The sequence below is a fragment of the Telopea speciosissima genome, chromosome 8, assembly GCF_018873765.1.
Source record: "Telopea speciosissima isolate NSW1024214 ecotype Mountain lineage chromosome 8, Tspe_v1, whole genome shotgun sequence".
Lineage (NCBI taxonomy): Eukaryota > Viridiplantae > Streptophyta > Magnoliopsida > Proteales > Proteaceae > Telopea > Telopea speciosissima.
In genome coordinates, this window is record NC_057923.1 from 51,663,077 (window position 1) to 51,678,585 (window position 15,509).

The 15,509-nt window shown below is 41.2% G+C and overlaps 2 protein-coding genes across 4 annotated transcripts in view; both read left to right on the plus strand.

Moving 5' to 3' along the window:
* LOC122671707 (6-phosphofructo-2-kinase/fructose-2,6-bisphosphatase-like) overlaps positions 1 to 3,049 on the plus strand; it is a 146,557-nt gene extending 143,508 nt beyond the window's left edge. For all 3 annotated transcript variants that reach the window (XM_043869087.1, XM_043869088.1, XM_043869089.1), the window contains exons 17-23: positions 1,292 to 1,367; positions 1,523 to 1,585; positions 1,760 to 1,851; positions 2,069 to 2,137; positions 2,223 to 2,286; positions 2,385 to 2,450; positions 2,916 to 3,049. In XM_043869087.1, the coding sequence (XP_043725022.1) occupies positions 1,292 to 1,367; positions 1,523 to 1,585; positions 1,760 to 1,851; positions 2,069 to 2,137; positions 2,223 to 2,286; positions 2,385 to 2,450; positions 2,916 to 2,993 (508 nt within the window). In that variant the 3' untranslated portion in view covers positions 2,994 to 3,049. The remainder of the gene's footprint in view (positions 1 to 1,291; positions 1,368 to 1,522; positions 1,586 to 1,759; positions 1,852 to 2,068; positions 2,138 to 2,222; positions 2,287 to 2,384; positions 2,451 to 2,915) is intronic.
* Positions 3,050 to 5,313: 2,264 nt separating this feature from the next.
* Positions 5,314 to 6,224, plus strand: LOC122672419 (RING-H2 finger protein ATL5-like). The gene has a single exon (XM_043869898.1). It carries the CDS (start codon positions 5,328 to 5,330, stop codon positions 6,222 to 6,224), a length of 897 nt encoding a protein of 298 aa, XP_043725833.1. The 5' UTR covers positions 5,314 to 5,327.
* Positions 6,225 to 15,509: the final 9,285 nt, after the last annotated feature.

Genomic DNA, 15,509 nt, shown 5'->3' on the forward strand with positions numbered 1-15,509 from the left:
TTTATTTTATTTGGATGTTTACTGTTTTACCCTTTAAGTTATTTACAGAATGAAGGTTTAGAGGAGAGTAACATATATCGTGAAACTCTCACAGTTCTGCAGATTCTCGCCTCCTCTTCTTTCTTGGCTTCTCTTCTTCTTCTTCCTTTTTCTTAATTTATTTACATGTACAATGCAAAAAAGGACCCTCGGTGGGAAAAAAGAGAACCACCAAGGGTTAGATCATGCAGATGGCCCCTAGAGAAGAAAGGAGTGCTGGAGAAGAGAGAGGAGGGAAGACGGAGCTCTAGCGTTAGAGGAAAGAGGTCGCAAGAAAAAAGTAAAAAAGATCGAGACAGAAAGAGAAAACGAGGCGGTAAGGTGCTGTGTGTTGCAAGAGGTGTGAGAGAGTCGAGAGAAGAAAGAGAGAGGCGGAAAAGTGCTGGTGGTGATTGCTATAGGGTTTAGAGAGGTAAGAGGAGAGGCGGTGCTGCTGAGTTGCTTCACAATGGCAGCGGCGGCATAGACACAAGAGCAGGCACTAGGGCAGGGATCCCTAGACTGATTCCTGCTCTGATACCATGATGGAAGTGATTGGGGAATAATTGCTTGCGTCTCCTTGGGATCACAGCCAAGCTTTATTTATAATAAAGGTGAAAGAGTACAAATGACAAGTATACCCTCAGGATAGAGTATACCTAAATTAGCACTGAGACTGCCCAAATTACAGCAGTACATGTAAGAAACCTTATCCTTTGTATATAATCAATTGAATGCACTTTTCACGTCGTACTTTGTTCTCCCTTTTATACATGATATATTTTACATATTATTTATTTATAGTGTTCTATGCTTCAAAACTGTATTTTGCATATATACTAAGCATTTCCATACGTTTCTTCACTATTTCTGTACATATTTATAGCATATCTTGCATCTCTCCGATACGATACGTATCTTAAAATCATTCCGATACAATTACCGATACTGATACTTAAAACCCTGGTATTAGTTGTCTTTTATGTGCATGTCAATGCCAACAGAAAAAGTACATGCAAGGATATATTATATTAGTTGTTTCTGAGCTTCAAAGGTTGCTTAGTTCTCTTCTTTGATCACACATTTTCCATCTCTTTAAAGCACCTCTATGTTCTCATCAATCATTCAGTTCCATACTTGCTCATTATGCAAATCATTTATTATGACTAAGGCTCTGTTTCCTTTACTGTTTCACTACTTTGGTTGGGGTATTAATTTTCTTTTTAGTTATAGTTATATGGAGCTTGAGTGTAATGGCAATGTGCTTGAACAGTGAAGCTGGAGAAATTTATGCAAAAAAACTTGCTAACTTTGTGGAGAAGCGACTCAAATCTGAAAGGGCTGCTTCTGTGAGTTTCTCCACTATTATATTTAATTATTTCCATTATCAAGATGTATTTGGAGGTTTACGGTTAAAGTCTATATTCATTTTTGTCCTGTAAATTTAACCACTATCCTGTTTTCATGTTGTACTTATAATCGTTTCATTCTTCTTATGGTTTAGATGTGGACTAGCACGCTGCAAAGAACAATCTTGACTGGAAGTCCCATTGCTGGACTCCCTAAGGTTAATGCTGAATTACTCCTCCACCCTCCCCCCTCCCTCCCCCCCCTCCCCCCCCCCAAAAAAAAAAAAATTCAAAAAACAAAAACTTTGTTCAACATTTTCCTTACACATTTAATGAAAGTTTTGGGTTGACTTGTACACCTATAAATAGCTTCCTTTTTGTTTTTTAAGTAGATACAATGGCGTGCGCTTGATGAGATAAATTCTGGAGTATGTGATGGAATGACATATGAGGAGATAAAGAAAAACATGCCAGAGGAGTATGAGTATGTTGCTATTTATCATCAGACTGTTCCATGGAGTAATACAATCATTTCTGTTTTGAATTTTCACATGTTTAGATAGAAAGATAAATTCTCTGGCAATTAAAAGATGGTATAATTAGATATTTTCTTTACAACAGACATGTCCACAAATTTCATATGTTTGTAGGTGACTTAGTTTTCCTACATTAGGGATAACGATGCTCTTGGCTACTTGCAGGTCACGTAAGAAGGATAAGCTGAGGTATCGATACCCTCGTGGGGAATCTTACCTTGATGTTATCCAAAGGTATGGAATTACAAGAAGTATGAATTTCTCGAGTCCTTAGTTTTACCTTTCCCTTTCACATTGCCATTATACAATTCTTATGCAGGTTAGAGCCTGTAATTATTGAGCTTGAGCGACAACGTGCACCTGTTGTACTGATCTCTCACCAGGTTATATGTTCATGACATTTAAGTTCTGCCTCCCCCACCCCCAAAGAAAAATATTGTGGTTAAGAGTGTTGCTTAATCATTTTACTCATTTCTTGTAGGCTGTTTTGAGAGCATTATATGCATATTTTGCAGACAGGCCGTTGAAAGAAATTCCAAACATCGAGGTAATCTATAATTATCTAAAGAATTCACAGATAGATTTGCTTTTGTTCGTTTTAGAGGATAGCATATGATAATTAACTTAAGAAAGAAGGATTGACAGAAAAGTGGTCCACTATTTCTGTGCTCTGCATGTGACAAGCATACATATACTTCAGGTTGAGAGAGGGGGTAGACATTGTTGGCCCCTCACCTTGAGTATAGATCTCCAAGGCCACCAAAAAAAGAAAAGAAAGAAAAAGAACTTCCCTGCCATCTGATATGCTTGGTTTTTGGCCTGGAAGAGTCTTCAGGGACCTTTCAAATGGAGCTTCCAACCTGTCTACGACTCTGTTGATCATATAACTATGGCTGGGAGAATTGCAAGATCAAATTTCTGGGCATACCAACGATTTACACCTGATGCACCCAGTGAGCTTCTATATGTAATTCTGTTTTACATTCTGACAAGGGCAGCTTGTTCTTTTCAGATGCCACTTCACACCATAATTGAGATACAAATGGGAGTTACAGGTGTCCAAGAGAAGAGATACAAACTCATGGACTGAGTTTATTCCAAGACGTCTCCATTGATAACATTACTGCCAAATGACCCCAAAGCCTAGGAGAGGCAATACCTTTGCAAATCTCTATTCTTTTAATCCATCATTCAATTACTGGAGGATGTAAGATTAGAGGGTATTAATGCAATTCACTGTATTTTACTACTCTCGTTGATTTATAATGGCCTTGGCTGTTCATGTAAAAGCAGCAAAATTGTTGATGAAATTGTAACATTTTCCTAATCTGAAAATTAATGCTGAAATATGATTGTAAAATTTTTTTTTTCAATGCTTTAATATGATTGTTATAGTGCTTTTAGAGTAACTAACTTAGTTCTTTTGTAGAGTTTTCTCATGTTCTCATATGTTCGTTGGGAGAAACCCTCATTCCTCTGACACCTGAGAAACGAGAAACAAAAAATAAATTGTGAGGGATCTGAGGGCATGTTTGCCTACAATGGCATGCGGGATTATCATGGTGTATTAGTGTTCCAGTGCTTCAACTACTGGTAAAATAGGTCTTTTTTCAGGAATGCATCGGTGGGAATGGTGGCTTTCTCTGAATGAGTAGTGTTTTATTCATTTTCCCTTCAAGACAAACACAATATTCCTCTGGAGGAATGACCCCTACTATTGCCAAAAAAGTCTTGCTACAGGATACTTGAGCATCTGGGAGCAGGTTTCTGCTTCTTCAATGGAGGTACTGCTATATTTCCTCCATTGGTACGAAAGGAATAGATGTTGATAGTTTACAATCTAACCATCTGGTGGAACATTTCAGAATGATCCAGCGTCTGTTTGGGTATCAACAGAATATTTATTCTGGCATTTAAATGGACTGGATTGGTGGAGCAAAATTTGATTGGCAAATCCCAAAATTAGTCGTTATGATATGCTTCATTATGATTCTCTTATATTTCTATAGTCTAAGAGTGTCAAAATCTAAACCGAACTGATCAAACTGGCCCGGTCCGAACCAATTAAGCCCAAATTAAACCAAACTGAGCACTTATTGGTTTGGCTTCGGATCCTGTGTATGTTACTATTCGGTTTTGGTTCGGTTTGGGATAAATCGACCGGCCCTGATTAGCTTGACCAATAGAACCAAATCCGGAACCAAATCGAAACCCACCACGAACCCTAAGAACCCTGCCTAATCATTACCAAAAACCAGTGCATATTCGGTTCTCAAATCAAATTGAACCGTTTTGAACTCGATAACACAAACTGAATCGTGTTGAACCCAATAACACAAACTGAAACCAAACCGAATCCAACCCAAACCCTATCCGAACTGAAGCAGAAACCGAAAAGTCCTTCTGGGTTTGGTTTCGATTTCCCTAAAACTCACACCAAAACCCAAAAAAAAACCAAACCAAATCGCCCTATTGACACCTCTATGTCTATACCTACCAAGAAATTCAATGGACTACCAATTTGAACATGATTGTCTGGTTTCAATGATCTTTTGATTGATGAAATATATTGAAGTAATAGTGAGTTTGACATCAAAACACACTAAACCAAATCATTTGACCGTCAAATCCACTGGCCTTTGGTCCAACACTGTGGCGGTTCAGCACGTTTAGGCAGTTATTGAAGACCTCAAAATGGAACGAAACAGTAGCACCTAAAAAAAAGTACGTAGTAGTTGTAGGTTCAAACAATGAAAACCATTGAAATGGAAGATGGAGAGACACCAATTCACATGAGAGGAGTGAAGAAAATCAATCTGAATACAAAAAAGAAGGGCCCCACCGCCCCAATAACCAAAAAGAAGACCCTAGAAAAGAATAGAAGTGGATAAAAAACAAATTGACACTATTTGATACCTAGGGATCCGTTGATCTTATATAACTACTAAAAAGAAAGACCTCATGAAAACAATAAAAACCATTGTTGCCGTCGCCTTCACGAGACTTTTATTTCAAGCTCTGCCTTCTACCCCCTTTCTTTCCTCTTAAGTCAAACCAATTTCCTTTTTCCAAGGATCCAATCCAACACTCATCCTCCTCCTTATCAATCTCTGTATGTTTCCCACAGCAAGAAAGAAAGAAAGAGAGAAAGAGAGAAAGAGAGAAAGAGGTGAAATTAATAGAGGGTCGTTGCAACTGAATCACGCAACGTAGAAGAAACTTGTGGCACTAGACCCGTAATTCAATCCGTTATTATCGACTTTATTTCCACGCTATCGTTTACCAATAAAGATTAGATTCCTTTTTAACATCTTCATGGGCTCTCTCTCTCATTGTCTTCTCCAACTATACTACTACTCCCACTTCTTCTTCTTCTTCTCCTCCTTGACCCATCTCTTCTCTTCTCTGCTACTACTACTTTAAAATGTCCAATCGAGGAGGACCCAATTCATCCATGGCAAGCACTGATTGGTCAAGTGAGATTATTCCGAGCATAGACTCTTATGATGGCAAAGTCTTACTTGCCGCCATTATATCTCTTCTCCTTGTAATTCTTTTTGTTCTGTTACTCCATATCTACACAAGATGGTGGTTACTCAAACAAGCCCATCGACAGCAGAGCCGTTCGATTTCTTTATCTCATGTATTGGGTCCTACCCGATTGAATCATGTCCGTACATTGGCATACCATGATGATCCTTCTTATTTTGGTTGTTCATCCCCTGAATCTGATGGTGTTGATGCTTCAATCATTGCAGCTCTCCCAATCTTTGAATATAAGAATAATGGTTATTTAGAGTGTGTGATTTGTTTGAGTGTGTTTGAAGAGAATGATTTGGGGAGAATTCTTCCTATGTGTCACCATGCTTTTCATGTTGAGTGTATAGATAAGTGGTTGCAATCTCACTCGAGTTGTCCAATTTGTAGAGCTTCAGTGGCATTGGATAAGTCAATCGGAGGAATCACACCGTCGATCACCACCACCACCACCACTACCGGTGTTCAACCCTTGGAGGAGAGCCGAGATGCTTCACCGGAGATGATATCTGGTGAGTCCATCACTGTACAAGAAAGACCCACTACTTTGGATGTTCTGATAGAACTACCACTTGATCCAAACAGAGAAGTTCTTAGAGATATTTCACCCCCACCACCACCACCACCTCCACCGCCACCACCACCGCCACCGCCACCGCCACCGCCAGTGCCAGTTTCATCATCATCATCATCTTTAGGTTTCTCATTGAAGAGAATGTTGAGTAGGAATAGATCAGAATGTAAGGTGTTTCCATCATCTAATTTGAACGAGTGTACTGTTTGACTCTTTGGTGTGTGTTGGTGATGAGGGTTGTTATTTTATTTGTTTCTTTAAAACACTTGGATACCATTCTTTGCTGTTTCTTGGTTACCAAAACCTCGGTTTTATTTCTTCTTGTGGTGGATCAGAAGGTGTTTTGATGTGCTTATATATATATATATATAATTTTTTTGGATGGATTTCTCTTCTTCATCCATGGTGAAAAGATAGTCTTCTCAGTATGGTTATTCATACATAGGCTTGAACACTTTGATTAGCATGGAGAAGGTTTCTTTGGACCCTGTAAAGTAAAATAAAGGATGGAAGTTGATGAAGACACAAGAGTCCCATCCATCACAGGGGTTGGTCACATTATTAGTGGAGAGGAGATCTACTCCACTAAAATATTCCTTTTTTTTTTCTTTGCTAGTTTCTTCATGGGATCCGTCTTCATGAATATCTTAGCTTTAGGGGCCCCAAGAAACGCTACCTGAGAGATTTGGGAGGCCACAAATTTCAGATACAATTGGAAGAGAAGGCAGCAAAAGATAATGACAAAAACTAAGGCCTCATATATGTCTCTTGTATTCAAGTCCCTTAGACAAATCTCTCTGTAACGTGAAAACCTTAACAAAAGCTTTGGCAAAAAGACTGCAATGGTGATCAAGAAGACGGCTCAGAACTGATGTAGTCATTAACATTTAATGCCCACAACACTTTCTCACAAGCATTCTTTTCAAGGTGTTTGTAATGGCTGGTTCTCCCTTCCCAGTTCCCAGTTCCTCCTCCCCCCAGATACACACACACTAACACACACACTAGTTCAATGTAACCTCTTGTGGCAAGTGAGTCCCACACTTGAGTTGACTGAGTCCTCAAGCGATCCCTGAGTTAAATGTTCTTCTTTGACCCTTGAGTTAAATAGTCCTCTCTGACCATTATTATCTTGTACTTGGTTCTTCATTTTGACAATAAAAATATTCTACATATTTTTTAGCCTGCATCAATTGGGTATCAGAGCAAGTTTCGATCTTGAACACCATGTCAAAAGTAGATCGAGCATGAGTTGAAGAATCTTGATTATGACACTTGGACGATGAAGATGGTCATATTAAACTCGTAAGTTCTTTCAAAGCAAAGGAGAATGATATAATTATGATAATGAATATTTAATGACCACTCCACTTTCTTCCATGCACTCTTTCCAAGACGTTTACAATGGCTAATTCTTCCTTCCCCTATATATATTTGTGTTAACAAAACAGGTTTGTGGAATAATGCTTGAATAATCAATGAGATCAGTCAAGCTCTCTATTTATAATAATAATAAAAGAGATTACAAGGAAAAACACTATTCACGATACTGTTCACATGAACAGTGTCATAGCCCTAATTACATTTCTACCCTTGCTCATAAATACATAAATAAAAAATAAATAAAACAACCAAAAGGCCAGAATACCCCCATGGTATTCTGGTGTACATAATTTAACACTCTCCCTCAAGTTGGTGCAAATATATCAATCATGCCCAACTTGACTAGAATGGGATGGAACAATTTCCCAGATAATCCCTTAGTGAAGATATCAGCAACCTGATCAGCAGACTTCACAAAGGAAACACAAATCAACCCTTCTTCTAGCTTTTCCTTGATGAAATGTCTGTCCACTTCAACATGTTTAGTGCGATCATGCTGTACCGGGTTGTGTGCAATACTGATTGCAGCTTTGTTATCATAGTACAACATCATGGGAAGATGAATAGGAACACCAAGATCTTGTAGCAAGCCTTTCAACCAAAGTAACTCACAAATGCCTTGTGCCATAGCCTGAAACTCGGCTTCAGCACTAGAACGAGCCACCACATTCTGCTTCTTGCTACGCCAAGTGACCAAATTGCCACCTACAAAAGAACTGTACCCAAAGATAGACTTCCGATCTGTAGAACCAGCCCAGTCAGCATCGGTATACGCCTCTACCCGTAGGTTACCATTAGGAGACAGAAGAATGCCTTTTTCAGGAGCTGACTTCAAGTAGTGGAGAATCCGAAGAACAGCCTCCATGTGAGAAGAATAGGGATCATGCATGAACTGACTCACAGTACTCACAGCAACAACAATATATGGACGAGTGTGTGAGAGATAAATCAGCTTTCCCACTAGGCGTTGGTACGGGCTTTTATCAACAGGTTCACCCTCCTTTTCTATGAGACGAATAGTAGCCTCCATAGGAGTATCTGAAGGGCGACATCCTAACAGACCAATTTCAGCCAACAAGTCTAGGACATACTTCCTTTGGGAGCAACCTCAATCCTAAGAAAGTACCGTAGCAGCCCTAGATCTTTAATCTCGAATTCCTGCCCAAGAAACCTCTTCAACCGGTTGATCTCATCCCCATCATTGCCTGTAACCACAATGTCATCCACATACACTATAAGAACAGTGAGCTTCTCACCAGTCCTCTTTATAAAGAGAGTATGATCAGCATTACTTTGCTTGTAGTCAACAGATGTCATTGCCTTGTGGAACCAACCAAACCATGCTCGAGGTGACTGCTTCAGCCCATACAATGCTCGCTTCAATTTGCACACCGTGCCTTCATTATTGTCAAAAGAAAAACCTGGTGGAATATCCATGTATACCTCCTCACAAAGTTCCCCATTTAGGAAGGCATTCTTCACATCCAACTGTTGGAGATCCCATCCAAGATTAACTGCACACGATAGTAAAACCCGAACTGTATTCAATTTTGTAACAGGGGCAAAAGTCTCCTGATAGTCAATCCCATATGTTTGGATGAAGCCCTTTGCAACCAAACGTGCTTTATACCGACCCACAGACCCATCAATCTTTTGTTTGACCACAAACACCCACTTACATCCCACTGGTTTTTTTCTTGGAGGGAGGGTTACAAGATCCCAAATGTTATTTTTTTCTAAAGCTCTCATTTCTTCCAACATAGCTATCTTCCACTTTCCATCTGTATATGCTTCCTACCAGTTTTTAGGAATAGGAACAGAAGAAAGAGAGGACACAAATGCACGAAAAGATGGAGAAAGAGAACTATAAGTGTTAAATCCGTGCCCAAAACCCGATTTAAAACCCGGTCTGACCACCGGTCTGGTTTGAACCTTTTATGTAGAACCGGGAGCGGAGTACGCTCGTGAACTGTGGGCCATGATACTCAAGCCATCCCACAAGATTGTTGACCGTGACTCTGGAGAAGTCGTCGAGGATAGGTACATCGACAGAGATAGGGGAAAGTTTGTCTTCGAGTGTGCATTCTTAGAATTTCCTCATTCCGAGGATCCTCCCGGCCCTCGCCCGGTGTACCCGCTCCCACTTACAGATGATTGGGAGTAAGTTAATATCCTAATAACTCATGAGTATAAATACTAGAATGGGCTTAGGACCTGATGTTCCTTCTAATCATATTATGGGCCTAGTAGTATAATGGGCCCAATAACTTAAAATGGACCTAAAGACCTAAGACAACCTAACATGACTTAAGACTAAAGTGAGGTAAATAGGGGTCAATCCACTATTCACCTCACAATAGAAAACCTAAATCGTGGAGAGGAAAGGAGAGAAGGAAAGAAAGAAGAAGAAGAAAAAGAAGAAGGAGAAGAAAGGAGAGAGGTGGAACCCAAGCTTGTTCTCCTACATTGGTGAGCATTCTCTCTCTCTCTCTCTCTCGAAGAAGGAGAAAAAAGAAGAAGAAGAAAGGAGAGAGGTGGAACCCAAACTTGCTCTCCTACATTGGTGAGCATTCTCTCTCTCTCTCTCTCTCTCTCTCTCTCTCTCTCTCTCTCTCTCTCTCTCTCTCTCTCACTTCCTAATTTATAGACCTAGGATTTGGAACTATGAACCATGAATGCTTCACCTACCTTATTAGAAGAGCCATTAATGGTAAATCCTTGATGTTTAACTATGAAGCACCTAACCCTACCTTAAACCCATTCACCCTTCTCCATTTATGAACCCGAAGTTGGGGATTTACCTCCATTTATGGGTTTCACCAACCCTCATGGAAGACCGTAGATGTGTGGTTTGAGGGGTGTTAAATAACATTGATTAAAGACACTTCAAAACCCTAATACCCAAACCCATGAGTTCCCTTCTCATGTGTATTTTAATGGAGGAAAACCCAATCAATCGATCATTGGGTTTACAAACCCATGTTAGGGGTGTGCTATGGCACCTTGATTGAATTGTTTTCATGGCCAAAGAGACCTCCAAAAAACCCCTAAGAATACCCCATTTTACCCCAAGGTAAAACCATTCTCAGAATGGCATGAACAGCAAGACTGGCACATGGACAGGCATATGCAAGTGCCTGTCCCTGAGAAACTAGATCTGTCGGTGGGAAGTCTGAGATGGACAGGCACATGCAAGAGCCAGTCCCTGAGAAAGTTCTGCCAGTGGGAGGTCCGAGAGGGACAGGCACATGGACAGGCACATGCAAGTGCCTGAGAACCTGCCGGTGGGAAAGTCCGAGAGGGACAGGCACATGGACAGGCACATGATATAGCCTTGCTGTATGTGCCGATCCCCTATTTTAGCCTTGTTTGATAACTTATGGGGCCCAACTCTTCTAGCCCTAAGGCACTAATCTCTCCCCACATTGTACACTCTCTTTAGGTTGATTGACCCAGCTCGGGGGCGTATTAGTACGTGGGACAGTGTACTTGGCATCGAACGCCGATTTGAAGAACTCCGTACTGACGATTGACTGAGAATCAAGGTGAGTGAGTTAAGCAAACGTCTTAATTTATGGAATGTTTGTCTGTCGTGTCTTGCGAATGCCATTCATGCATGTGTGCTATAATATATAATTATTGGTAAAATATAGGACGATATAAATGTTTAGATGTTGATAGGACTTTACATTCTTGTCTTGCGATATTATTTATTTTATTGCACTATGGTGCGAATGGTATTGGATTGATTATGGGACTCGGGTGCGGTTGGTGCTGGACACTGGGATTCCATAATGTGGACTCACTCATGGCATGTAGATCTAGGGCTTCGGAGCGGGATCCAAGTGCCGGTGGGTCTTGGGCTTGAGATTGCCGTACTTGAAATTGCATTAGAGTTGTCCATTGCATTAGGTGGAAACGGGATGGTGATCGACCGACTGCCTTCGGTATTCACATCTCGTACTTGTATATGTACGTATGGGCTAGAGGGGCAAGAGGATAGTCGGCCGACCGTATTTTGGTATCTATGGACTCGGCCTCTGGCCTATGCACATGCGTACCTCACTCATACAATAGGTGAATGCTGGCTAGGATAAATGTTTACCTAGTACTATGGCCCTTACCGACATGGGGTTAGGTGTCGGTCAAATCCGTGGGTTTCGACCGTTATTCGGGTATACCCACCCGGGAAGTTCGGGCACCGACCGTATTTTGGGCCGAACGTCAGGACAGGATTTGACTTGGGGGTTTGCGTATATCTCTTGGTGGAGACCGGTACAGCAGGCTTCCAGCGCAACTCGGGTTTGTCATCGCCGGTATACCAACCGCTTATGGTACCGATGTCGGGGATGCTACCTAAGGAGTTGCTATAGTACTATACCTGACTTAGTTGTGTGTTAGGTGGATAACAATAAAACTATACATCATCATTCATTCATGTAGCATGATTGTAAATTGTATGTGATGTACGGTCTACCTTGGTGGTATGGGACACCTTGGTATCCGTCCATCATGTATGGTTTGCAGTCAACCCCATTCATGATTATTATTGTGTATGTTTGTGTGGCTTAGCCACTCATTGGGCTCAATTGGAGCCCACTCATTGAGAAAACATATTTTTAGTTGATGCAGGTACATTCGAGCAGGACGGCATGGAATTCAAGACTCCTGAAGAAGGTCATGAACAGTGGTGGACTCCGGAGTATGAGGATCATGTACTGGAGTGCTACTGTGAGATGTGTTCCACGAGGGACCAGTGATTTTTGGCTGGTGGCCATCTTTTGTTACACTTTGATAAACTATCTTCTGATTCAAAGGTGTATTCTTTTTATTCCTTTCTTGATAAGTGTATTTATGATACAGTAATAATACATAAATCCTGATTAAAATGAATTGTACTTGAAGGGGTAAACTTGAATAGACAATATTTTATATGCTATCACCTAGCTTCTGCTAACTCTGATGTTATTAATATTAATCCTTTCATTTTACCTATTATCTGTCGTTGTGAATGAGTTAGTCTTGGGTACTGCATCAGTGATTCTGGTGGTTGGAGAGCGTAGTTGCATGCTCCGGTTGCATTTCCCGTGGTTCAGGGATGGGGGTGTGACAATAAGAAACAAAGCGAGAAATGGGATGCAGGGTGCACGTCCTATTACCTTTTTGATGAGCAATAGGTAGATCGGAAGGAGAGGTCTCACCACAAGGAGGAGGAGGATCTGACTCCTGGGTTGGCAATTGGATAGGTATTGGTGCCACAGAGGATTGATGCTGCCCTCTGTTGGAGTGTCTCTTGTAGGTGATGATATTAGAGTTGTCAATTTTCTTCTGAAATTCACTGATGGTTCTCTGGATTGGAGTCAACTCCCCCTGACAATGATCATTACTACCATTATTTCCTACATACTCCCCCTGTAAAGCAGTCCCTACAGATGAAGGGACAGTAGCCAAAGGAGGCTGGGCAGCAGCCAAAGAAGGCTAAACAACAGCGGTAGGAGGCTGGGCAGCAGTGGTAGGAGGCTGGGCAACAACCAAAGGAGGAATTTCAAGGGGAGGAAATACAAGCACATCTTCACTGGAACCAGAATTCTCCCCCTGAAGATGTGTAGACTGATAATAGGCAAGACTTTCATGAAAGACCGCATCCATACTGACCAAAGTACGACGAGAAGGAGGGTGGTAACACTTATAACCTTTCTGGGTTGGAGAATAACCCAAAAAAATACACCTTAACCCACGAGGATCAAATTTGCCATGAGGTTTAGTGTCTCTGGCATAACACACAACCAAAAACTTTGGGAGGAACCACAAAGGTGGAATTCCCATGTAAAATATCGGCCAGACTGCGGGAGTCAAAAAAACGGGAAGGCAACCGATTAATAAGATAGGTTGCAGTAAGAATAGCATCCCCCCAATATTGGGAGGGAACATGGCACGAAAATATCAACGCCCTGGCCACTTCCAACAAGTATCGGTTCTTCCTTTCAGCCACACCATTTTGGGCTGGGGTATCAATACAACTTGTCTGATGAACAATCCCATTATCAGCAAGGAATTTCTGAAATTGAGTCTCTGTATACTCAGTCCCATTACCACTTCTCAAGACTTTGAGAGTAGCATTGAACTGACTTTTGACCATGTTATGAAAATGCTGAAAATAAGAAAAAACTTGACTTTTGGTGTGTAAAAGATAAACCCATGTGTGTCTAGAATGACAATCAATAAAACAGACAAACCAACGGTGACCAGAAATCAAAGTCTTACGACTGGGGCCCCAAACATCAAAATGTACTAAGTGAAAAAGTGAAGAACTCCTTTTATTAGAAATAGAATAAGTTGAACGTGTCTGTTTTATCAGAACACAAGCCTCACAAAAGAAATCGGTCTTATCACAATGTTTGACCAAAGTAGGAAATAAAGATGTTAAGATGCTTAAGGGGGGGTGACCTAATCTAGAGTGCCACTGATAAATTTCAGAAGATACTAAGGAATTTTGATGTAGTGGTAGTAATGGAGGTGGAGTGAGACGTCTATTGTCAAGCAGGTATAGGCCACCATGCACTTTACCCAATCTAATCGTCTTCCCAGAATCTAGATCCTGAAAAACACAATGGAAAGGAAAAAAGGTTACTTTGCAGTTAAGATCATGAGTTATAATACTAATAGAAAGAAGGTTAGTAGTAAAATTTGGAATATGTAAAACATTGGACAACGAAAGGGAAGGAGTGCAGTTAATGATTCCTTTTTCAGAAATGGAGGAAAGGGAACCATCAGCCACCTTGATTTTGTCTTTCCCAGAGGTAGGAGAATAAAGATGGAAGAGGCTAGAGACCCGGTCATGTGATCTGTAACTCCAGAATCAATGATCCAAGGATGAAAAGCTACAGAAGCACAATGACCACCAAACGAAATACCTAACCGAGCAAAGTGTGAACCTAAAGGAGTAGACGAAGTGGCAGTAGCTGGTGTAGTAGAGGCAGCAGCAGTGGAAGACTTTAGCACACGTAGGAATGCCTGTAAATCCTCCTGAGATAGGCCAGTGTCAGTAGTAGGGGCTGCAGTGACAGACTCAGAGTGATTGGCCTTGGATTTTGGTTTTCGCTTGGCAGCCCGTTTAGCCTCAAAGTCAGCAAGCTTCCCATGTTGTCCTTGGTGTGATAAGGCTTATGACAATGCTCACAAGTAATAGTGCCGATAGTAGTACCACCCACAGAGAGAGTGCCAATTGGTGTAGAAGGAGCCGGTACAGTAGTCTGAAGGGCTAATCTGTCAGGGACAATAGGGTGCAACATAACAGCTCGACGATTTTCTTCAGAGGAAACCAAGGCATAAGACTGCTCAAGTTTGGGAAAAGGGGAATGGCCCAACACTGGAACATGAATTGGGTCTTACTCAACATTCAACCCTGCCAAGAAGTCATAGACCCTGATTTTATCCACATGTTTCTTATAGGCAGCCAGATTAGTAGCATTATCAGGTTGGTAATCAGAGAAGTGGTCCAACTGTTACCAAAGGTTGCACAGAGTAGCATAATATTTAGAGACTGTTAAGTCCCCCTGAGTAGTATGAAGAACCTTCTTCCTGAGTTCATAGACCTGTGCATCATTACCAAGCTGTCCGTACGTTTCCTTACAGGCTGACCAAACCCGAGAAGCTGTATAAAAAAGGAGGAACCCATGGGCAATGTCCGAAGTCATAGAACCAATCAAATAAGACATGAGAACACCATTGTTGGCAAGCCAACGAGTCAGGGCAGCACCTGGGACAGCAGGCATGGGAATAGTGCCATCAATGTGGCCAGTGAGACCACGACCAGCAATAGCAAAAGAGGCTGACCGAGACCACAATAGGTAGTTGATGCCATCAAGTTTGATGGGATTGGGCTAAAAAGTATGATAATCTAATTTTTCATGTCCAGGTTGATTAGAAGTTGCAGTGGAATCAGCAGAGTCACCCATAGTTGCAACAAAGCTGTGGAGAATGAAAAACCAGCAATTACACCAAACCAAGACCTGAAATCAAGGTCGAGTGGGCCAATATGAAGGGCAAAACAGCTCCCAAAAAATTAGCAGCAACAGAGAGATCCCTTCCACAGAGATCGACAATGTCAGG

Excerpts from the sequence above, each read along its gene's own strand:
- LOC122672419 (XM_043869898.1), top strand. The coding sequence starts at position 5,328 with ATGTCCAATCGAGGAGGACCCAATTCATCCATGGCAAGCACTGATTGG.